Source organism: Lynx canadensis, chromosome F2, assembly GCF_007474595.2.
Source record: "Lynx canadensis isolate LIC74 chromosome F2, mLynCan4.pri.v2, whole genome shotgun sequence".
Classification (NCBI taxonomy): domain Eukaryota; kingdom Metazoa; phylum Chordata; class Mammalia; order Carnivora; family Felidae; genus Lynx; species Lynx canadensis.
In genome coordinates, this window is record NC_044320.2 from 63,537,312 (window position 1) to 63,561,909 (window position 24,598).

A 24,598-nucleotide genomic window follows, 5' to 3' on the forward strand; every position below is an offset into this window, starting at 1 on the left:
TTCTGGAATGTCGTTATTCCATTCAAGTTTCGTCTCTGGACTGAATGTTGGTTGGTTCAAATGCAGGGTTCGAAGGTCAGCTGGCAAGGTCACGTGAGGTGCTTCCCCAACCATCCGACTCGGGTCATCATCTGACTCCGCGGAGGCCATCTCGACTGGCACGGAGAGCTCAGCAGATCCACCTGGGAACCCATCGCTTTGAGCAGTTTTAGTCTTATTTGTTTTATTTTGCTCATGGTGGCTGTTCAGCAGTGCAAATACTCTATCTACATCCTTCAAGTAATTAGTCCAGTCAACCAGACTAAGTCTATAGTTTTGTCTGTACTCATAGATGCTTTCATTCACACTGTATAAATCTTCCAGGCCTTGCCAGTTGACGTCTGCAGCGAGGCTGGGCTGGTTAGCCTTCCCATCCATCCCATAACTGTCCTCTGTGAAAAGAGAGACGAAGGTGGATCGTTAGTGGAGAAAGGATTTCCCACTTACTGGACAAGCAACTTACATTGTTTTTTACCAAGGCAAATCAATTTGAAATACAGTGCTAAAAAGTATCTTCCCCTGGTAATTCGTTATCAAGGAGTGGCCTTAGGTTACAGAAGCGATTGAACAATACCAAAAAATTAGAAAGAGGCTCAAACACATGCAAACTTCCATGACGAGGCGTGGTTAGTGCCGGAAATGCACGGCACCATCAGTCAGGAGGCTTACATTTCACTCCCGGCTCTACTCAAGTCAACTCTGCAACCGGGACATCATGTGAGCGAGGCTCTCTGAGTCTTGCTCCCTCATCTGTCAGATGTGGGAATAGTTGTGTGATAGAACCTTTACTACCTACAGGGTTGCTGGGTGAATGATGACTTTGAAAGTGTTTTCATGGAATAGGTGATGCTTAGGACGATATTTGTATGCTCCCTGGCACTCAGTATAAAAAGAAACATGGAAGCAATTAAACTCTTGGAATCCAATGTTTGAATCTGTTTTTGATTCGTTTTTTTCCCCCCTAAAATATCTATATCTAGATAAAATGATCTTTGGGTGGTTTTCATAGTATACAAAGAATGCCCCCAATTTTTCCTCTCTCAGATCTTTTTACATCACCAAGGTGACTACAGTCCTGTGGAAAATAGCATCTTTTCTCTTGTTGTGTCCGAGTACCATTTAGAAAGAGGCAGCCTGGATTAATGTGATGAACTGGCCACAAAGCAATACGGATCACCAGGGACAATAAGAAAAACTGCACAAAACCCACACTCTTCGTATCACTAAAAGATCAAAAATGATGTACTCTTCGAACCACCTGTAAGTAAAAAAAAAAGTTAATACCGAATGTCAACAGACCTATACGCTGCACTTTGGGCACGAGCCCTGGGAAAACAGTAGCGATGAGAGAAGAAGGAAATGAGGTTGCAGCCAAGAGCTGAGTTGAAACCATCACCAGAAAGAGTGTCAACCTGAAGTAGGAAAGACTGTAAAAGTCCCGGTAAAAGCTGCGGTGGAGACAACGAGGAAGAGACTCAGAAGTGGGCGCAAATCGAGGCTGCAGTCTGAAAGCCCTGGCGGCAGGGAGACAAGGACACAGAGCAAGAAGGAACATCCTTTGGAAACTGGGTGATAAAAGAAAAAAGGCAGCGAAAGAGGTGGGGGGGGGGTGGATTTCAGATCCTGTAAGAAAAAAGAGAAGGAAAAAACTGGAAGACACACAACCTCCCCAACTCCCACTCCCAAATAATAATAAAGTAAAAAAGTAAAAAGAGCGTATATTTGGTTACACATGCTAGAAAGGAGCCTCTTAAACTAGAAATCTTATAAATACTTGAAATCCAGGAGATTGATAAAAACGGCCTAAATCTATACAAAATTATCATAAAATAGAAAATAAGAATAACAAAACCTATTATTTTATGAAAATGCCCAACGCCCTGCCCAAAGTGACCATAAAGTGGAAAAAACCACAACACAATGCTGCCAAGTAAACGGCGTGTTTTCCATCAAGTACCCCAGGATGTGAAAAGCCATCTCAAGTCAGAAATTCAAGTACGAATCAAGGATCTCACAACCATTCAAGCTCTTCTTCAATTATCAAGGCTATAGAAAAAGTTCCAGAAATAAATTGTAAGAACACAGGTAATACTGTACATATCAGCTCATCTTGAGTAAGTAGTCTTCACATCCAAGAAATCACCAGAGAAATTTCAGCAAAAGGGTTGATGGTGAGCATTTAATATATTTATCAGATTTAGGATACAATAAAGGTAGAAGGGTCGAAAGATAATATATACGTTTTCTATGACAAAGTAAAAATAATGTGACTCAACACGGGAGGAAAGATAGAAAAACTGAAAGAGAAGAAGCTCATTGAGGGTAGAGCTAATAATAGTTGGAAGTCAAAGAACAACACTAAAAACTGACCACTGATAATAAAAGATTAAGTAAGAAGCAGGAACTAAGGGTGTTACCAACATTTAAGATCAAAGACAACCAAGAGGACAAAAATACAAACCCTACAAAGTTTCAAAGAGGGGGGATAAAGGGCAACACCTTTATAAATTTAGAAGAAACTACCCGTAGAAGATGCAAAGTGAAATACACAAAGACATAATAATAAGTGATACTCAATCTAAGAGAGGCCAAATGGACAAAAAATAAATAAGAATCTGGAAGACCTTAATATATAATCAATCAGGTAATTCTCATGCAAATGTATCCAACCGTATACTCCGAGGATAGAGGTTACACCTTGTCGAACACACACAGAAATTCACATTATTTGATTATGTGTTAGGTCACGGAAAAATGCATCAGGAAGTTGCGTAAAATAGAAATATTACAAACAACACTTTGATATAACACAATGTAACTAGAAATTAATAAAATTAAAACAACAAGAGAGCTCTTTCATCTGGAAGCTGACAAACATCATCTGGGTGAAAAGGAAAATACAAAGCTAAAAGTGCAGAATTTAAAAAATGATAATGGGGGGGCGGGGGAGAGGGGAAAACGGGTGATGGGCATTGAGGAGGGCACTAGTTGGGATGTGCACTGGGTGTTGAACGTAAGCGATGAACCACGGGAATCTACCCCCAAAACCAACAGCACACTGTATACACTGTATGTTAGCTAACTTGACAATAAATCATATTAAAAATAAAATAAAGTAAAATAAAATATAAAGTAAAATAAAACAAAATAAAATAAAATGAAATAAAATAAAATGATAACGGGGTGCCTGGTGGCTCAGTCGGTTAAGTGTCTGACTCTGGATTTCAGTTCAGATCAGGATCTCATGGTTTGTGAGTTTGAGCCCTGTGTCTGGCTCTGCCTGGGATTTTCTCTCTCTCTCTCTGTCTGTCTGTCTCTCCCAATCTCTCTGCCCCTCCCCTGCTTGTGCTCACTTCCTCTCTCTTTCAAAATAAATAAACTTAAAAAAACGATCACGAAAACACTATGTATTAGAACTTATGATGCATCAAGCGTGATACTTATGTGTCATTTTAAGCATTCATAGCCTTAAACACTTTTATCACGAAAAAATAAATCAATCAAACTCAAAACTCAGAAAGCTGGAGAAAGAACAATATAAATCAAAAGAAAGCACCAGGAAGGAAATAATAAAGGTGAAAGCAAAAACTAATGAGGTAGAGAGTAGAAGAATGACATATCTCATTAATAAATCAAAATCCTGGTTCTTTAAAGAAGCGTCAAAGCAGACGATCACTAGTTTAACTAGTTGAGACAAAGGGGAGAAAATTCAAATACACAAAATAAAAAAATCACAAGGGAGAAATAATCATTGAAATATACAAAACTCAAAGCATGAGAGAGACTACTTTGCAGACCTTAAAGCAAATAAATTAGAAAACCCAGATGAAACAGGTAATTGCCCAGGAAAATGCAGTTTATTGAAATTGACCCAATAGAAATACAAAGCTTAGATAAAGCAATTTCCAAAGAAGGGAAAGAAAGATTAAGAAACTATCCTCAAAGATGCACCAGGTCCATGTGGTTTCACAGGAGAATTTTATCAAGCCTTCAAGGAAAAGAGAATCTGAATGCTGTATGAATTGCTTCAAAGCATAGAAATCAATATTATATTAAGAATATAACACATGATAACCTAGTAGAATTTACTCTAGGAATGAAAGGTTGGTTCATTCATAGCCCATCCATTAATATAGTATATCCTACTGGAAGATGTACAGAGAAAATTATTTGAGCATCTCCATTGATGCCGAAAAGGCTTTTGACAAATTCAACATTCATTAACAATAAAACACTAAAAAAAAAAAAAGAAAAAAGTCAATGGCTATTTCCTTAACATGACAAAAATGTATTAACTTAGTCCTAAAATCTGTCCTCTCAATAGGGAATTTTTTTAAAAATATTTTTTTAAAGTTTATTTGTTTTTGAGAGAGAGAGAGAGTGAGAGAGAGAGAAGGAGGGGCAGAGACAGATGGAGAGAAAGGATCCCAAGCAGGCTCTGTGCTGTGAGTGCAGAGCCCGACGACATGGGGTTCAATCTCACGAAATGTGAGATCATGACCTGAGCCAAAATCAAGAGTCGGATGCTAACTGACTGAGCCACCGAGGCACCGAGGCTTAAAAGCATTTTCACTAAGATCAGGAACAAGGTAACATTGTACTAGAAGTATTAATTCATTCAATTCAACAAGAGGAATCAATTAGAGACAACCAATAGGAAAGGAAGCAAAGCGATCTCTATTTGCAAATATCTGACAGGTATACCTGGAAAACCCAAGAAAATCAATGACAAGATTAACTCAAAAATAGAAATATTTTTTAAAGTAGCAGGATACAAAATTAATACACAGAAACCAATAGCCCTCATATACACACATGATAATCACAAAGAGGTTTTGATGAGAGAGGAAAACCCAATTCATAACAGTAACAAAGAAGATAAAATACTTCTGAATACACTTGACAAGAAATGTGCAAAACCTATAAGGAGATAATATAAAAAGCTCCTGAAAGACCTAGAAGTTTACTTAACCAGGTGGAAAGACAGCTTTTGTACCTAGATAGAAGACTCATCATCAGAAAGATGCAAATTCTTTCTGATAATTCTTTCAAAAACCAGATAGAAAAATGGCATAGGACACAAGCGGATAATCTACAAAAGCAAGTAAAATGGCCTTTAAACTTTCAAAAACATGTTCAACTTTACTCATAATAAAAGCAATACAAATTCAAACCATACTGAGATACCCTTTCTTTCTCATTTAGTTGGAAAAAAAATTTTAAAGCTTGACAACTGTTGAAAGCAGACCCTCGTACACTGATGATGAGAATGCAAAATGGTACAAACCATATGGAGGGAAATTTGGCAGTATTTAATATATCCATATAGGCATTTACCTTTGACCCAGTAATCCCGCAACTAGGAATTTACTCTGAAGATATCCTCAACGATATGAAATATATTAACACAAGGCTCTTTACTGTCTCACTATTTGTAATTGCAAAATATGAGAACTGAAATGCTCATACTTAAAAGAGGGGCTGAATAAATTATGGTACATACATACAGCAAATTACTAGGAAGAAGTGAAAAGAGAGTAGGAAAATTTCTATGAACCGATGGAGACGATATATTTTAAAGTGAAAATAATATTTTAGGTGAAAAAGAAACTAAGTGCAATACAATGTATATAGTACACTACCTTTGGTGTAAAAAAGTAAGAGAAATAAAATATCACCGTCTGCTTACTACTGCAACCAGAAACGGAGGAAGGTAAAACAAACTGATGAGATTGGTTATCTACGTACAGTGCACGGGTGGGAAGACACTGTGGGAAGGACTAACATTTCTCTGCACATGCTTTTGGCAGTTTTGACTTTTGGAACGACGCTGAAGTATTACGTGCTGAAAAACAAAATTAAACTACCGATGACGAGAAAAAATAGAACCGAAAATGGAATGCAAATGGAAATAAACAAACCTTGCCGTATTTCAAATGGGCAACATAACTAAAATAAAGAAGAAGGGAAAACAGAACCATTCCGAGTAACTTCAAACACAGTGCTATTTTCTCTCTCTTTTTAAAAATTTTTTTCAATGTTTATTTATTTTTGGGAGAGAGAGAGACAGAGCATGAATGGGGGAGGGGCAGAGAGAGAGGGAGACACAGAATCTGAAGCAGGCTCCAGGCTCTGAGCTCTCAGCACAGAGCCTGATGTGGGGCTTGAACCCACGAACTGTGAGATCATGACTTGAGCCAAAGTTGGACGCTCAACCGAGTGAGCTACCTATTTTCTCTCATTCTAAAGACAGAAGAAACTGAAAAATATATTGAACTCTAGTTAGCAGGTTTGTGTTTACAGCAGTATGATTTAGCAATTCTGAAATTGCTTTCCGTGTGCTGTCGCATTTAACAGGTGAGTTAGTCCATTGAGGATAATGGAAACTAAGCTTCTCACTGCTGGAAAAGGATGTTATCATTTATATGGAATATTACTTGGCAATCAAAAAGAATGATACCTTGCCATTGGCAACAATGTGGATGGAACTAAGATGTATTATGTTAAACAAAAGAAGTCAGTCAGAGAAACACAAATATATGATTTCACCCATATGTGGAATTTAAGAAACAAAACAGATGAACATGGGGGAAGGGAAGGAAAAATAAGATAAAAACAGAGAGGGAGGCAAACCATATGAGACTCTTAAATACAGAGAACAAACTGAGGGCTGCTGGAGGGGGGTGGTGGGGGGGATGGGCTAAATGGGTGATGGGCATTAAGGAGGACACTTTTTGGGATGAGCACTGGGTGTTGTATGTAAGTGACGCATCACTGGGTTCTACTCCTGAAAAATAAAATAAAGAGTCTACTATTAACAAAGTATAATTAAATAAATAAACAAACAAATAAATAATTGTAAGCATGTTAAAAAAAGGAAGTTATTTAGAAACTAGGAAGACTAGAATGAACCTCATGCTGTTAAACTAGAATTAGAGGTATCAGTACAAACATACAATTTTAAATATATCTAGATAGCTATGTCCCCATGTATCTCCATAGCTGTAGAAACAGGAGTGGCTGTCAATATACCTGCACGTGTATTTTAACTCTGTCCGCCCAGAGGGTCTACATACAAAGATGCCTCCATATCAATTTTATGCACCTCGAGCCTAGTTCAGATGCCACTGCTGCCCACTTAAAAGGAACTGGGGTCCTTCAGAGAAACGGCAGATTCCAGAGGTCGAGGAGTGAAATACAAGGTGAACCTGGAACATAGTGTTAGGCCAGGAAGCAGTGAAGTGTTCAAAAGATGATGGGGACACACCAAAAGGACACCTGAAGGGACATCATTGGCCCAAACTGGGACATTCTGGTCATCAAAATAAATAATGGTAGCAAAAAGATATTCATGGGATAAAATGAGGATCTATGAATCCTTATTGCTATAAATACAAACATACATACGTACGTACACATGTACGTGCGTACAAGGAAAAGGGAAATCTCTTGTCTATGGTAGAGTACCACTTAAATGTAGCAAGAAAAACAGAATTGGAAAAAATCATCCTTTTGCAGCCATCATAATGATTCAGGCAAGAATTATGGACTCCTCAAAAGGTAGTGGATGAATTATTAATTAAAAAAGGAAAAATACTAGGCTCATAGTGGATTAACCTAGCAAACAACACCTCCACCGAGTAATCAAAAGTGAGACCACCAAACAGATGTCACGTAGCTTCCGGTAAGATATCCTGAGTGCACACTTCCCCTTCTGTGGTATTCCTGTCAGGAATGCACAATTTTAGTCCAATCATGCGGAAACATCAGAAAACCCCAGCTGAGGGACATTTTACAAAACGACTCGCCTGTACACTTCAGAATGTCATGAATGCAATGAAGGATTGAGGAACTATCCCAGATGGAAAGAGACTTAAGAGACATGACAGTTTACTACAATGTGTGTTTCTGGATTGGATCCCAGACCAGTAAAACAAAATCCTCCTCAACCCATAAACACGACAATACTGGGACAATTGGCAATATTTGAATATGGACTGTGGATTACATAATAGTATTGTATCAGTGTTAAATTGCCTGATTTTGATAAATTTACAATAGTTATGTAGGAATGTTTTTGTTCTTGGGAAATACGTACAAAAACTCTTACAGATAAAGGTATATGATGTCTGCAAATTACGCACGATTCAGGAAAAAAAGAAGCGTGTGTGTATATGCAGAGAAAGAGCGGGAGAGCAAGAGAAAACAATACGGCAAATGAGATAAAATTTCTTGGAACTATTCTTGCAAGTTTTCTGTAAATGTAACATTGTATCAAAATATAAAGTGAACACCTTGTTAGACCTTAGAACTAAGCTTTCCACATTTCTGTCCTGGTTTCTACCAGTCCTTCTATCACAAAAGGAGCTCCTTTCGGGGGGCCATTCTGAAGTTCTTTACTCAGGGAGGAAACGGATGAATAGGTTTGTTCTGACAAGTGAATTTTCAAAATAAATGCAGATGATTTCAAGTTCCAGGCGATTCTCATCCAATCTGGGAAATACAAAGATGGCAAAACCACTAACAGCAATTCAAAACCACATGCAGGTTGCAAGCTGAGCCACATTTCTTTCCAGACGGCAACTTATTTGCTTTTAAGAACATGACCACGTAATTATGTCACACTCTACGAGCGGGTGAGAGAGATCACGCATGCGTGGCATAGGAACTCTTCCTGGAGCAGTGGTGTTACAATCAACAAAGGCTGCTGGAGTGTCCTGAGAAGCAGAAAGGATAGTTTCTACGGAGAGGGCCTGATGCCTCCCACTCCTTCGGCCTGCTCTCCCCACATCATCTCTGCTACAGCCTCGCCAAAACAGTGCAGTTTCCTGAAAGCACCAGGCTCTCTCTCTCTTCAGCACTGGCATTTCTTCCTAGAATGTGCTTCCCTGCCTCATCGTCTGAGTCAGCTCTCGGCCTTCAAAATTAAATTTGAACATCATTCTCTCCGCAAAGCCTTTCGTGACCCTCTTCTTCTCATCCTAAGCACGTTGGGAAGGCCTACATCACACCTGTAGATGAATGTCGGTACCCGTGCCCAACAGCAAACTGTAAGAGGTCCACTGGAAATTCACAAGCTTTGTAGTTTTACCGATCGTTGCTGACTGGAAGGATGTGTTCATTGATATGGCTATTCTCTTCCCAGCTTTCAGTTCTGAGGGCATTGATTTGATTTACAAAATTGAGAGAGCCTGAACAGGGTATCTGCACTAATGTAGCCATTCTTTTCTCTGAAGCCCTTCCCTGTTTTTTCTGTGTTGTCTTTGAATGTTTTTCTGAAGGCACAGAGTTTCCAATATTTGGGGCCAAATCAGTGTGTATTGTGGAGGACTTTCAGCTGCCTGAAAATTTGCTTTGGGTTTTGAAATTTCAGAGCCTCTGATGAATTCGGGTCCTGCAAGGAACTAAAAGCCAATCATAAATACCTTTTTATTTGCTATGCATGGAAGATTTCTCGTGCACTGTTTTCTGATGCAGTTGTAAGAATACCTATTTATTTTACAAATAAAAGACTACAAACCTTCAACTAAGAAGGCAGTATAGAACTATCAGTAAATGTCAGTTATGTCATTTATCTATAGACAAATAACTTTGTATAGTCAATGACTGATTAAAAGCACATACTTTCTTATTGGGGCAAAAGCACATAATTTTCCCTCTTTCTTAGCCCTTGATTAGTAAAAAAAACCTGCTAATTTTATTACTCATTAACGTGAAGGTAAATGTCCTTCAAAACTCTAGGGTTCTTTGATATATCTCTCACTATCCAACTCTGTTATCAAACACTGTTCATAGAATGATATATATTCAGGGCTTACTTGTGCTAAGCACTTTTCAGATATCAGCCTATGTAATCCTTACATATTGTTCTGTATATGCATATTATTAGCAAATTTTTACAGATGAGAAAGTGCAGTTAAAGTTTAAATTGTTGGGGCGCCTGGGTGGCTCAGTCAGTTAAGCAGCCGACTTCGGCTCAGGTCATGATCTCACGGTCCGTGAGTTCGAGCCCCGCATCGGGCTGTGTGCTGACAGCTCAGAGCCAGGAGCCTGTTTCAGATTCTGTGTCTCCCTCTCTCTGACCCTCCCCCGTTCATGCTCTGTCTCTGTCTCAAAAATAAATAAACGTTAAAAAAAAAAAGTTTATTTGTTGAAAGAGTCAGCACAGTATGGAGATTAAAAGCACAGGCTAGAATCGGACTCCTTGGGTTGATTACCTACTCCATCATTTATCAGCTGTACAATCCTGGGAAAGTTACTGAGTTTCTCTGTGATCCAATTTTTTAATCTATAAAATGGGGATAACAGTGCTGACCTCACAGAGTTATTGTGAGGGGTAAGTGATTTAACATATGCAAAGTACTTAGAAGAGAGCAGGGGCACGGTAAGTCACGTGATACTGTTAGACACTGTCCCCCAAATGGGAGGCCACTGAGCCAGAGCTTGTGAGCAAGCAGACCCACAAGACTCTTCACAACTACGTATGTTACCTAATCTGATCGACCCAGGTCCTCCCATATTATTTCTCACAGTTTAACACTCTTGAATATCTCCTTACTGCATTCAGGATAAAGACCCAATCCTATAAAAAAAAAAAAAAAAAAAAAAGCGGGGGGGGGGGGGCAAGGGGCTCCTGGGTGGCTCAGTTAAGTGACTCAGGTCATGACCCCCGTGGTGGACTCTGTGCTGAGTGTGGAGCCTGCTTGGGATTCTCTCTCTCCCTCTGTCCCAAGTGCTTGCATATGCACACACGCACTCTCTCTCTTTCTCTTAAAAAAAAAAACGAGGGGCGCCTGGGTGGCTCAGTCAGTTGAGCGTCCTACTTCGGCTCAGGTCACGATCTTGTGGTCTGCGAGTTCGAGCCCCGCGTCGGGCTCTGGGCTGATGGCTCAGAGCCTGGAGCCTGCTTCCGATTCTGTGTCTCCCTCTCTCTCCGCCCCTCCCCTGTTCATGCTCTGTCTCTCTCTGTCTCAAAAATAAATAAATGTTAAAAAAAAAATTAAAAAAAAACACAAACAAACCCCAAAAACCCAATCCTCTGAGGTAGTAGGTAACCAGGGTGATCAGATTGTTTAGATTGCCCAAGGGTTGGGGCGCCTGGGTGGCGCAGTCGGTTGAGCGTCCGACTTCAGCCAGGTCACGATCTCGCGGTCCGTGAGTTCGAGCCCCGCGTCGGGCTCTGAGCTGGGCTGATGGCTCAGAGCCTGGAGCCTGCTTCCGATTCTGTGTCTCCCTCTCTCTCTGCCCCTCCCCCGTTCATGCTCTGTCTCTCTCTGTCTCAAAAATAAATAAACATTAAAAAAAAAAAATTTTAAAATAGATTGCCCGAGGGTCCCAGTTTATATCTGTTGTACTGGCATCCTGTTCAGTTTAGCATTTGTCCAGAACTTTTGAAATTTTAGTTTAGAAAATAGTTTTTAAATGCAATTATTTTATAAATCCACTGACCATACCATTGGTAAGCAAATACATATGTCAAATATAGACCATTTTAATTATTTTTAGTATGCCCTCAAACATCCTTGTTTGGAAGATAAATTCTGTGGTCACCGACATATAGCACTCTTTGTGAAATTGGCTCTGTTTACCTCTTCTGCTCGCCTCCCATTCCCTTGTATTACCATTGAATCGATCACAGTCCCCCGAATGGATCTTGCCTTCGCACAAACTGTCCCTTCTAGTTGGACCGGTTTTCTTTCCTCAATATCCCGTTCTAGACGGTGCCAGCATTGCCTTCAGCATGCAGCATGAAATGCCACCTCCTTGGGAAGCTTCCCTGGATTCCTCGGGGTTGGGTTAGGGGCCCCACACGGCTCTTACAGAATCATCTCTTCCCCTGTTGGGACACTTTGTTTTCTGAACAGTAATGATAATACTTGACCGTATTCTCCTCCAAGGCAGTGGCTTGCATACAGGTGGTCATGTGGATTCTTTCCTTCTTTATTTATTTACTGAATGGACGAAAGAGGATTAGCTTTTCCCCCTCTTACCTTTCCTCTCTATTTTGAAACCAATTAAAGGTAAATTATATTCCTCAGTTTGGAGGGTAGGGGCTTAGAGTCCTGCAACACTTTTGTTCCTTTTTTTACGGAGAAGAAAGGCACCAGGTGTAGAATCACCCCTGGAAAAGACAAAATTTTGGACATCCTCTGGGAGCTTAGATTAATTCTGACTTGCCCCTGCCCCTGATCCTGACCAAGTGGCCACTGTTGTGTGATGAAAAACTTATCCCGCCAGTTGGCAGGGCTTGTCTAGCAGAGTTGTGGCTGGATGTCAGTGGCTGCCCGTCCTCCCCAGGGCACACTTCTGGGCAGGGTGCAAGCTGTCCACTGCGTATGGCGACCCCACCTCTGATCCGTGTCCTAACAACTCTGACCCTAAGGCCCCCATCACCTTAGGAGGCCAGCCTCACTTCCCATCCCTTTAACCCCAAACCCACCCTGACCTGAACCCAACTCTTGGTCAAGCACCTTAAACAGAGAAGTCCAACAGAGCTAAGCAAGCGCAGCGTAAAAATAAAATAGGGTGCACAGTGATCTACGTCAATTATTTCTCAGCAGAACTGGAAAAAATATGGAGAGAAAATGAGTAAATAAAATGGAGTCCTGAGATGTGACAGAGAGAACGGAACCTGCTGAAGCTTCCTTAAAGTAACACGGAGCCGGGAAGTGAAGTTTGGGTTTTGTCCTTCAGTACGTTCAGGCAGTTCAGAAAAAAGACTGAGCTCTGGGTTGGCAGTGAGTGATGAGGAAGCTGGGGGTGGTGCTGATGAGCATCTCTTTTTGTGTCTCATGAAGTAGAGTAACATCCTTTGGAATCATAATATCACCATCCCCTTTCAAACACTGTCTCTTTCCTGTTAATGTTTTGCATCCACGCCCGCCTCACTGATGGCACCCATCATTGCCGGGGCTTGAGGCTTGCCAGGCTCTGTTCTCCACTTCTTGCTAGTGAGGCAGGATTTGAACCCAAGGCACACTGGCCCCGTCAGCACTAATCAGCCCCTAACACGCAGCCAGGTTGCCCACACCCATCTGCCAGCCGTGAGCTGTGGCCACAGGGCAGATGGGTCAAAAAGTGTAAATGCAACGTGGGCAGAGCATGGGTGCCGAGGACGGAGCACAGCGTGGCCTGCCGGTCTACTGGGCGTGGAACACGGGTCAGGAAGCAGCCCTGCCAGCACGAGGCTGCCCAGAACCGACGGCCGGCCCCACACTGCCTGCCATGGACACATAGCACGGCTGCCGGGAGCAGTTCTGGGCCATCAAAGGGCAGCAGCATCAGCTTTCACAAGCAGTGGGAAAAATAAACACCCCCTCAACCTGTTGATCCTATTCAATTTTGCAACACAGAAATGATGGCTTTCAACTCAAGCCAAAAATTCCTTCCTGAGTCATGGCGGCTGGTTTCTGAGCGGTGCCCCTGCTCTGTGCTTGTCTTAACTGGAAAATGACCAGTATGAGTAAGCAAAGCGTTGCAGCCTGTCCCCGCCTCATGTGCATGCCACGGCACTAAGTAAATAGAATAAATACGAAGTTGAACGGGGAACAGACTTGCCTTTGGGAGGCCCTTTAACAAATAAATGTAAAGATTAATTTTTCCACATCCTCAGAATTGAAGGCAGTCAAAAAGCTCTTAGTCAATCTCGTGTGAGAGAAACGTTTCTGAAAGACTGCTGAATTTTCAAATTTCACATCCCTCAGGTTGGGCTACTATCACTTTTCTCGAAGTCTTTTATAATGAAATTTCATATGAAAATGCATTTAATTCGTTTTCTAAAAAAAAAAAAAAAAAAAATCTGAATCTTCTTGGAGAATCGAGGCTTCTGAAACCTGGTAAGAGGGCCATCGCTGGAGGGCTGTGTCCCGGTAAGCACCACCTGAGACAGTCGTTTCGGTGGGTCCACACCTACGGTGGCTTTTTCGACACTTGTTCCCTTCAGTCCAACGGGGCGCAGTGAGCAGGGGAGGCCACGTCAAACACTGCATTTGGGTATCCAGTAAGTCCCCAGGTGGGACAGGCAAATGCTCCCTCAGTAGCCCTGTTTCAGGATTTCTTGCCTGCAATGTGGGTGTCGGCCGAAAGACAGCTTGCCCCCCCCCATCATGAAATGGTAGGATCTGGAAGTGCCAGTCGTTGCGTGTTACACAGTGTCCACCTATCTGTCCTTTGGGAAGGAATTTAGGGAGGAAGAGGCAACGGGTAACTCTGTCACCTTGCACATGTGCTTCCAACGACCACATTCTCAGGCGACCCCGTCAACAACGAGTTACCAAGGCTCTGACAAATGGCCTCACAAATGGCGGATTTAGTGGTGGGTGGCAGAGAAGGGAGAGGGAAGAGTCCCAGATGCTTGCCATTTAATCAGGACCAGAGTGCAGTTAAACATTCTTCATCTCAAAGTTGGCCGGGTATGACTTGATGGAGAATAGCTCTCTGACTCAGCTCTGACCAGGCCGGTGACTTAAATAGCCTATTAATACCCTTTTACCTCGTTCATGACAAGAAGTAAAAGAAAGCTCAACTGACAATCCCTTAGCTGTAAAATTGAGTGCATCATAAAATAACCGTAAAGTCAATATCTAGTGTTAGGTCCATTAAAAATGTCACACTTTGGAAATGTCTTAATGTGGCCCCTGGGAAGCAGGCGAAACAATGCTGGTGTGCGGGATATTACCTCGTCAGCCCATAGCCCTGGTGAGACCAGCTTAAGGGTGGGTTCTTCTGCTCTGTCCTACGTGTGCTGGGGGTGATGTGGGGTCAGGGTGCGGGGGGGGGGGGAGGGCAGAGCGAGGAAAGGGAAGAAGACAGGAGAGAAGAGAAAAAGAAGAGATACATACATGGTTATTAAACATCCTCAGAAGTCCAGCTTTCTTTGTTTTGTTATTTGTTTACATCTTCCCCTCCACCTTTCCTGTTGTTTAGCTTCTGGTCAGATCAGTGAGGTGCCCCGGAAAAGGAAGAATCTGAGAGTACAGCTCAGGAGGCTGGAGAGAGGCAGTGGGGCAAACAGGGTTCCCTGGCATGGCTCCAAGGAAGCCCATGTTCCTCTGATGGATTCCTCAACTATGGTGCTGACTCATCGTGACTCTGTTTCCCCACAGTGGAGGTGGTCAGGACAGTCCCCTCCTGCCCACACCGCACGTTTCTGACAAATCCACCTAAGGTCTACGCTTAGAGTGGAAAAATATCAAGGGCTGATGATGCCAGGTGATCCTGTGACATGGCCACCAGGCATGTCGGGCCCCCTCACTGAACATGAGGTAAGAGGGATGGGTGGGGGTTGGAGAGAACAAGGTGGCTGGGCTGAGGCCTGTTTATGAAGTTTGGGTGTGTCAGGAGGTATTGTCTCTGTGCTGTGCTGAGACCTCTCTGTAGGGCTTGACTCCAGGTACCCTGTCCCCAACCCGGCACCTTCTCCTCACTCACCACCACCCTGCAGAGCCTTTGGAATCGTATCACTGCTGCCTTTCACCACCCACTCTAATTAAGGAGTCTTAACAAGGAAGCTCCTTCTATTTCCTCCAACTTTGGCTTTAGAATGCTCTTAAATTTCCCATCACTCCTTTTTGGGTCTTGGGTCTTTGGCATTCATTATACTTTGTAAAAAATCTCTAAACCAGTTTCCATGAAACCTCTCCACCAAATCAATGTGTGAGCACCACAAGGGAAAGAATTCTCCCAAACTCTCCCCAGGGCTCCCAAGGGTCATTCTATTTTTTTTCCCCCCTTTCACAGCAATCCATGCTTAAAAGCATCATCTAATGAGCAAACACGCATGGGAGTAAATGCTCTGAGAGACATCCCACTGTGACAGTCAGCTGATTAAAAGCAAAATGACAGATCTGTAACCAACGACACAATATGGTGGGGAATGCTGTTAGCACATGCACGCACCCACACTTTGCTCTGTGCAGCATGGTGAGGAACAGAAATTAGTTGAAATGGCTGGATCATGCAATTATTGGGAAAGAAGCTGTGGGGGAGAATAAAAAAAATGTGAATACCTGTGTAGGTCATAGCTTCCTCCATCTTTATTTCCTGACATAGGAAAATACAAGAGTAATTTATGTTAGCTTTAGAACTCATAAAACCATTCACTATGTCGTTTTCCATGCACAACATCTAAATCCTAGAAAGAAACATATTGTGTTAAATACAGACAGTGCTGAAGTCCCACAGAGCTTTTCTAGTAGACGGGTTCAAAATGAGCAGTGAAAGCTATAAATTAAAAGGTTTGAGATAAAATGTATAGGCGTTTCTTTGGTGGCAAAGGAGGAGAGAGCCCATTTAAAAGCAGTATGAAAAGTACTTCCAGTCAGTCTCAGTAAAATTTTGGTTATTTTTAGACAAAACAGTTGGGAAAAAAGGGGGGAGGGCAACAATCATCTCCTGCAGGAATTCTCTAGAAGGTGGAAGGGACTACTGGCTTCACTGGCTCTGCCTTGTGTGTCATTCCATCAAGAGACTATCAGACTTCCCTGAGCAGAGTTAGGTCACCACCAGTAAGAGAGCCAGGTCCTTTGGGGGAGAGCTGTCTGGGTATAAAATTTCAAAAAGCAGTAATTGGTTCAATTTCTAGGCCTTATTGAGACTTTTCGTTGGTTTGTTTATTTTGTTTTTGGTGTGTGGAGGGGTAAGATTTGAGGAAAAGCTCAAACAGATAAGCAGGATATCTGAAAAGATTGGAGCTGGGTGGGGTCAGCGACCAAAGACCTATTCTGCAGCTCAGTCAGGACTGGACTTTACAGGCGGCCAAATGATTTGATTAAGGTGTTAACTGAGAAGTGTTGGCCGATGGCTGTGAGGTGACCTCTCTCACAGTGTTTATAATTTCTTTTGGGGTCTTTGCAGCTTGAAAGCCTCAGGACCCTGCAGGGGTGGAAACGACAGGAGGCAGACTTGATTTTTTGGAGGTAGGACCCTCTCCCCCCCCTTCAAGTCACATGACCCAGGGGAGAGGCCTACTTTTAGGGCTGGTGATATTGGCTCTGCCAGGTGCCCAGAGACACCGGCTGTTAGGGACACAAGGCAAACTCAGCTGCATACAAAGGTCTCCTGCAAACCACTCCCCACCATCACAGAGTTCAGCTCTTCGCTCTTTTGGGGTTGGCTGCCGTGCTGATGCCAATGACCTCGCCAGTGCCAGCTCCTTCTCCTCCCTTCATTGGACTGCTGGAATTTACGTTTCTACAGGAATTACGACAAACTGAGTATCCTCATCAATTAGGAAAGAGCTGGGACAGACACTGAAAAAAATGGCCGCCTCACGAACCACAGGCGAAATTAGTTTAATGCTGCAGATCTGGGAGGGAGCATCTAGTTGATTCCATATGGACCCTCTAACACTGCTGGGTCCCAAGACAGTGAATTACCCAAGTATCTCTAGTTTCAGAGGGGAAATACTGGTACAAGAAATCGAATTCACTGTGTCACGGGCAGGGGTCCAATTAGGGCAGCTCCCAACTGTGCTAAGCAGAAACAGGACATTGTGTGTTCCCATCCAAATTCAGTTAAAAAATGAGGCTATCCTGGTTTGCCTAAGAGTATAGATCACGCCTGTTGACAGCAATAACAAATAAATCCCCGATGCCTTCATCCCGCTTGCCAGTGGATGCTTCTATCAGGAAGGTTTACTAGTAGAACAGACGTGTGGGACAAATTGGAATAAAACACTCACCAAATCTTTTGGCCTGTTAAATTTTTCATTAATGCTCCCAGAGATAAACTTAGAGAACAGATTGTGTTTGGAACTGCCTGGAAGTGTCCCAATCTCTGGGTTTCTATGCATAGCGTCGTTTCAAAGGCAGAAAACTTGACAACACAAAGAATATCCCAGGAAATACAGGGAAAAAAAAAACAACAACAACCACCTTTTTCCCCCCTTACCGACTTCAAGGCCCTTAGGTCTTGGATTGCACTGCTTATACCCTTGGCAGCTTCTGAGCTCCATGAGTTGTACATGTAGCTGGTTCAAAATGCCCCGTTCCACTGTGTGCACTGTGTTCGTGAGCTATGGGTGAAGAGGCCAGGACAACATATTTAAGCTCATGTTCTGGCTGTTTTGTTTCCAACAACCTTCATAAAATGAAAACATACTGACTTACCTGATAAGGATCTGTATTCATATCAAAATACTCCAAAAAGCCAGTGGCGAACTCACAGAAAAGAAAATTATGCGTCTCATTAACTGTACGTAAACACCAGTAGGTATTATTGTTAGAGCTCGTGCAGGCGCAGAAAGATCCCACTGTTGGTAAAAAAGAAAAATGAAAGGCAAAGAATGAAAAAAACGAAAACGTAGGCAGGCTAGCCATTCTAGCATTTCCTTATCTTTATAACTTAGGGGCACATTTTCTTTCTTGGAAGTACTATGTGTTTAGATGTTAAAAAAATTGTATTTTCCCCCTCTCTAAGAGGTGGAAAGCGGGGAAAGGTGGAAAACGGGGAAAACGATGGCAATCTATGATCGTGAATACAGGCTGAAGGCCAGGGTGAAGTTTTAGGCATGTTGGTTTGCCCCCCCGCCCCCGTTGGGCAGTGGTCTCTGGAATAAGGTGGGTGGAGAATGGGAAGGGAATTATCAGAATTTACATTTCTGGTTATTTTTATATTTTATTTATTTATTTTTTAAAGGATAAATGGTTCTAAAATAAAGAGGTGGACTGGTGCCCTTGAGTGTCCTCATCTGGCCACACGTCACAAATGGTGCATGGAAAGAGGGGGTTCTGCAGTGGGAAGGGGTTTGCAGACGACTTGAGCCCAGTCAGTGGATTGAGGGATGATGTAATTTGTGATCATTGTAGACGACACTTTCACATGAGACAGGCTATGACCTTGAACAGCTTTGGCATCATGCAGAGGTTCACTGGTTTTCTGGTGGAAAGTGTCTCAGACACTTTGGAAACAAAACAAACCATCCAGTCTTCTTCTATAGAAAGAAAGTTTCTAAATTTCTGACCTCTCCTGCAACGATAATTGAACTTTAGAAATATGCTGTCTAGCAACTACTTTTAAAGCAGTTGGAATAGGCACACTTAATGCGCATTCATTCTCTACTATGTACTTTGCATGTATTAACTCATTTAATCCTTAAAAAAATCTTATGAGACAAAGATTATTATTATTTCCATTTTACAGATGGGAAAAATGAGGCTCAGAGAGGGTAAGTAATTTATTTGAGGTCACACAGCTGACAAGTAGCAGCATTAAGGGTCTGGCTGGAGGGTATACCCTTAACCACTATATGTCACTTACCCACCTATCCAGTATTAAACACACTAAATCTGTCCCCTTAAGCTAAAAGAAATGTTTTAGACAATGAATGAGTAATGATTTTTTTTCTAATTTTATTTTGATAGACTATTTTTAGAGCATAAGATGGTTCACAGCAAAACTGAGCGGAAGGCACAGAGAATTTCTAGAGAATACCCCATCTCCACAGATGCAGAACCTTCCCCACTATCAATATCTCTCAACACGGAGACAACTAATGAACCTACATGAACACGACGTCATCACCCAAAGTCCACAGCCTACATTAGGGTTTGCTCTTGGTGTCGTATGTCCTATGGGCTTTGACCAACGTACAGTGACATGTGTCTCCCAGTATAGGGTCATATGCTGGTACGTCACATCACTGACCTAAAGATCCGCATTTCTCCATCTATTCCTTTCTGCCCACAGGAGATGATTTTTCAGGCTGCTGTGTTTCCAGGGGCCCAGCCCAGAGCTTGGCAGAGAACAGACCCCCACAACCTGAATGACCCTCAGAGATCCTCATGTCCCAGTTTAGGGAACACCATGGAAAGTCAGAATGCTATGAGTTTAAGAGTTCACTTGGCTTTAACGTGGCTGGAAATGAAAATGCAAACTTGAACGCTGAAATCAAAAAGCATCAAAATGGAAAGACAAAACAAAAATCCTCATAGGTAGGCCTGAAACTCCCAAAGAATGGGTCTTGGGTTCCTGGAGTCTCCAAATCCCACTTGGAGAAACACTGACCCAGCTGGTCCTACTGTGATCTTTTCAATGAGGAGATCTGGGGTTTTAGCTACTCCCTGGGTCGGTAAGCCTTCAATCAGATGATGTGCCACAAGAATTTAGGGCATTATTTCTAGATGGCCTCAGTGAACACTGTTCATAGACCACCAAAACAGATGTTAAGTATAATTTTAAAAGCACACAATTGTTATTATTCCATGTCATCAGCAATTCCGTATAAAACTAAATATTTTGTGGAGTCTCTATTCTTCCCCGCAAACATGACACTAGGTAGTTAAGGGGGCTGAGAATTAGTAGGATATGGCTCCTGCCTTTAAGGGGGTTTCACTTCCTTTTATTATACTTAGAGCATTACATGAAATACAGCAGCAACAAAATACATAAGAGGCAAAATCGTCTGCCCATTTATTTATTCAGTCATAGAGCAGTCTTGCTGGGTAGGCACTATGCCAGGAGGTGGGCACTGTGTGAAATAACACCAACAGGAGAAAGACCCCGGGCGAGCTTGGCATTTTCAAGTAAAATGTGAAAACAAATCTCTAAAGAAAAAAATAATGCTTGGCAAAAATCATTCTAGAAAATAAGAGGATGCTCCCCACTTGAGTTATTCTAGATCCCTGGTTTTATGCTGCTGAAGCCCTGGTCTTCAGGACTGTAGTGTGAGTCACTGTCTCTGCGTGGCAGCAGTTAGTGGCATTTAGAAGGAGCAATTGATACGAGGTGACGGGTGTTAATGCAATCATCATTTCACAGTAGGCAAAACCTTGGTTTTCGAGCATAATTCGTTCTGGAAACATGCTTGTAATCCAAAGCACTTGTGTATCAAAGCGAATTTCAAGAGCCGTTGGCTCAGCTGTGATCGTGTGACATTCGGCGTCATGGACCGCTCGTACTGCAAGACATCGCTCGTTTGTCCAGTTAAAATTTATTAGAAACGTTTGCCCGCCTTGCAGAACACGCGCAGAGCAAGTTACTCGCAATCCAAGGTTTCACTGTGCATAGACGTCAGGTCTGTCTGCTACACATCTTAAAACTTATACAGCGCTACTCCATAAAACTGGGAGAAAGATTTCTAAAAAACCCTCAAAAACCAAACCACTCAAAACTTACGGTTCCAGAACGGGGCCGTCTGCCAGTGGTTGTTGTCGTGCGTGAAGCAGGTGAGGCCCGGGAGGCTGCATTCCTCCCCCTTCCTCTGCCGTTTCTTCTCCTTCCTCTCTTTCTTCCTCCTACGGTTCTCCTTGAAAAGCTGCAGTTTGCTGTCTACCTCCTGAGCAGCTTCCCTATCCCAACAGAAGGGATCTGTTAATGATCGGAGAGCACTTTCCCAACGGAAACTACTATCTTCGCTCTGTATCTCACACAAATAGGCAGACACACAATAATAAGATGACTTTTATTTTTCACAGAGGGCCTCCTCAAACTCTAATCGGCAAGAACGAAGGCATACTCATTAAGTGACAGCTCGCTTAGAATGTTACGGAGCCTTGGGGCGCCTGGGTGGCTCAGTCAGTTGGGCATCTGTCTTCAGCTCAGGTCCTGACCTCGTGAGTTTGAGCCCAGCATCGGGCTCTCGGCCGTCAGCACGGAGCTGGCTTCGGTGGGATCCTTTGTCTCCCTTCTCTCTGCCCCTCCCCCACCTCTCAAAAATAAACATTAAAAAAAATTGTAAAAAAAAAGTAAAAAGAATTTGATTGAGCCTTAAAGGATCAACGTTTTCTTTCTTATGTACATGTAAACACTGGTGGAAGTACGTGTCAATGTGAATGCGTGGATCCTGCCACACCCTGTGGACAAATGGCTTCACTTCCTGGGGACTCAGTATTTATCAGCCATAACGTCAATGGATAGTTGGATTAGATACCTTGGAAAGAATTTCCTTTGGTTAGTATTTTGTTATTTTCCATAAAAGGCTCAACTTCTAATATCCTAAATCCCCTTCATATGCCAATTATATTATTATTTTAAAAATACGTATATTTCTTCCAACTTTCAGAACTTAGCACAACTGCAGACTACCCTACGGAATACGCCAACCTTAGCAAGACGGTCCCCATTTCCCAATCACTGTCCACAGAAAACAGAGCATGGAATAAAATCCGGTTACCTTCCCAACATTGGCAGACAACACATAGAGAATTAGAGCAAACTCCTCATAGCTCCTCCTCAAAGGATTCCAAAAACATTGCCATGCTCTCTCAGCAAGGCATGGGCTTTGTTTCCAGCTTCTGGGACTGGGTGCCCTCTTGGCTGAATCTGCTTTTATGAAGCAGCACCACTTGGAACAAGGGGGTCCCTGCTGTGTTTCAGAAGTGCCCAGTGGACAGTCCTTCACTCCCAGCAAATGTGGAAAACAGAGAGTCAGAGTCACTTACTTAAATGGGTGGAGATGACTCTTCACCTTCTCTTGCTTTTTCACACCTTTCTCTTTATTATAATAGCTACGGGCAAGAAGATTGAAAAGCGAGTCTTAGTTCCACATTTGATCAGACAGTTCATTTTAGAAACAGAAGGCAGAATAGAAGGAAAGCTGTTACTTTGTCGTAACTATTTAGCTCAAAGGGACTTTTAACCTTGGGCTGAGGTTTATGACGGATCTCATTTGACCCGAACAGGTTAGGTCATTACAGTACATGGTAACAAATTCAGTTTGTTACGCCTTCTGTTGGCATAAGAGAGAAACAAGCCTGCTGCTTATCACTGTAGCTTGCGGAAACACGAGTTTAGAAAAAAGACCGTGGGGGGGCGCCTGGGTGGCGCAGTCGGTTAAGCGTCCGACTTCAGCCAGGTCACGATCTCGCGGTCCGTGAGTTCGAGCCCCGCGTCAGGCTCTGGGCTGATGGCTCGGAGCCTGGAGCCTGTTTCCGATTCTGTGTCTCCCTCTCTCTCTGCCCCTCCCCCGTTCATGCTCTGTCTCTTTCTGTCCCAAAAATGAATAAACGTTGAAAAAAAAATTAAAAAAAAAAAATAAATAAAAAAAAAAAGAAAAAAGACCGTGGGATGGTTACACGCTCACCTCTGTTTACTACAGGCACATTCCTCGGGTTTTCTCCTCTTTAGGTGCCCCCTCACTTCTCTCAAATTCTTAATTTTATCTTGCAAAGCTTCAATCTGGAAGACATATACTTGAACAGTTACCTTTTAAGGCAAGGATTTTCTATGCTGCCTACCTCTCTTTTACTTTCTGTGTTCCATCATCCTAGCTATTCATCTGAGATGATAATTAACTTGGAAACCGACTGGGCACGGAATACGCCTACCTCGATATTCCTACTGATGTGTTGTAGGTAAACATTAACAGATGTCTCAACTTAACAACTGAATCATTTCCTCGCAGAGATTTCAGTCTGTGTTGGGCCAGTCCCCGCTATGATTTTTACACTCTATTTTGTTTTCAGGCAGGACCATCCCTCTAACACTGGGGAAAGATAAATACCCTGCTATTCTATTTTTCACATAACTGTAATTATAAAAAAAAAGATGAAGTGGACACTCAGTGAGCCCCACCGGTCACAGCCGGGCTGGCGAGCCGAGCTCACATTTGGAATACACCTTCCAATCACATAGCCATGGCTAACCTCTTTATCAATGTATGCCTTGTGGTCCTTCCAGGCTCTGGCTGATTGATACAGTTCTCTCTCACAATGGATTGTATCATTCGGAAGAATAAAGCACCTGCAGAAACAAACCCAAAACAATAGAAATAGGTTTATATGCTAATGTTAAAATAAACATTAGAAATAGCAAAGGGAATATAATTATCTTCTAAACTCTTAATTTGGATGCAAGCAGTTGTTTGGAGCTGAGCCATAGACCAGGATGCGTGGCAATGTCTCCTGACCCACATTTACCGGTGTGGGTAAATGATGGTGACAGAGACAGACCGTTACTAAGATCGCCTTTCACAGCAATATTCAATATTCATGTCTCCAAGAACAGATAACCACCGGAAAACTCCAATTTCGAAAGCCTCATCAAATGCCACAGGAAAAATGGAAGCTTGCACAGTTATGATGGAAGAGGAAGTAAGTTGTCTGATTAAAGAAATGCAGAGTTAGAAGGGGGTTATTTATCCCATTCATTTTGTTACAGACAGGCTGCCTGAAGCACCCCATTAAGTTTGAAGCGAAGAGGGGCACCTGGGTGGCTCATCGGCTAAGCATCCGACTCCCGGTCACGATCTCACAGTTTGTGGGTTTGAGCCCCGCGTCTTCGGGCTTTGCTCTGACAGTGTGGAGCCTGTTTGGGATTTTCTGTCTCCCTCTCTATCTGCCTCCCCCTCTCTCTGCCTCCCCCCTCCACCTCTCAAAAATAAATAAATAAACATTTTTAAAAAGTTTGAAGTTGGGGCGCCTGGGTGGCGCAGTCGGTTAAGCGTCCGACTTCAGCCAGGTCACGATCTCGCGGTCCGTGAGTTCGAGCCCCGCGTCAGGCTCTGGGCTGATGGCTCAGAGCCTGGAGCCTGTTTCCGATTCTGTGTCTCCCTCTCTCTCTGCCCCTCCCCCATTCATGCTCTGTCTCTCTCTGTCCCAAAAATAAATAAACGTTGAAAAAA

At 42.7% G+C, this 24,598-nt stretch overlaps 1 protein-coding gene across 1 annotated transcript in view; it reads right to left on the reverse strand.

Annotated features, from left to right (window-relative positions):
• Positions 1-327: 327 nt before the first annotated feature.
• The window catches only part of SULF1 (sulfatase 1), a 175,942-nt gene continuing 151,671 nt past the window's right edge, over positions 328-24,598 (reverse strand). The window contains 9 exon segments of the mRNA XM_030304225.1: positions 328-431; positions 14,717-14,782; positions 16,047-16,080; positions 17,929-18,052; positions 18,147-18,289; positions 21,154-21,326; positions 22,419-22,484; positions 23,060-23,154; positions 23,622-23,718. Of these exon segments, the coding sequence (XP_030160085.1) occupies positions 401-431; positions 14,717-14,782; positions 16,047-16,080; positions 17,929-18,052; positions 18,147-18,289; positions 21,154-21,326; positions 22,419-22,484; positions 23,060-23,154; positions 23,622-23,718 (829 nt within the window). The 3' untranslated portion in view covers positions 328-400.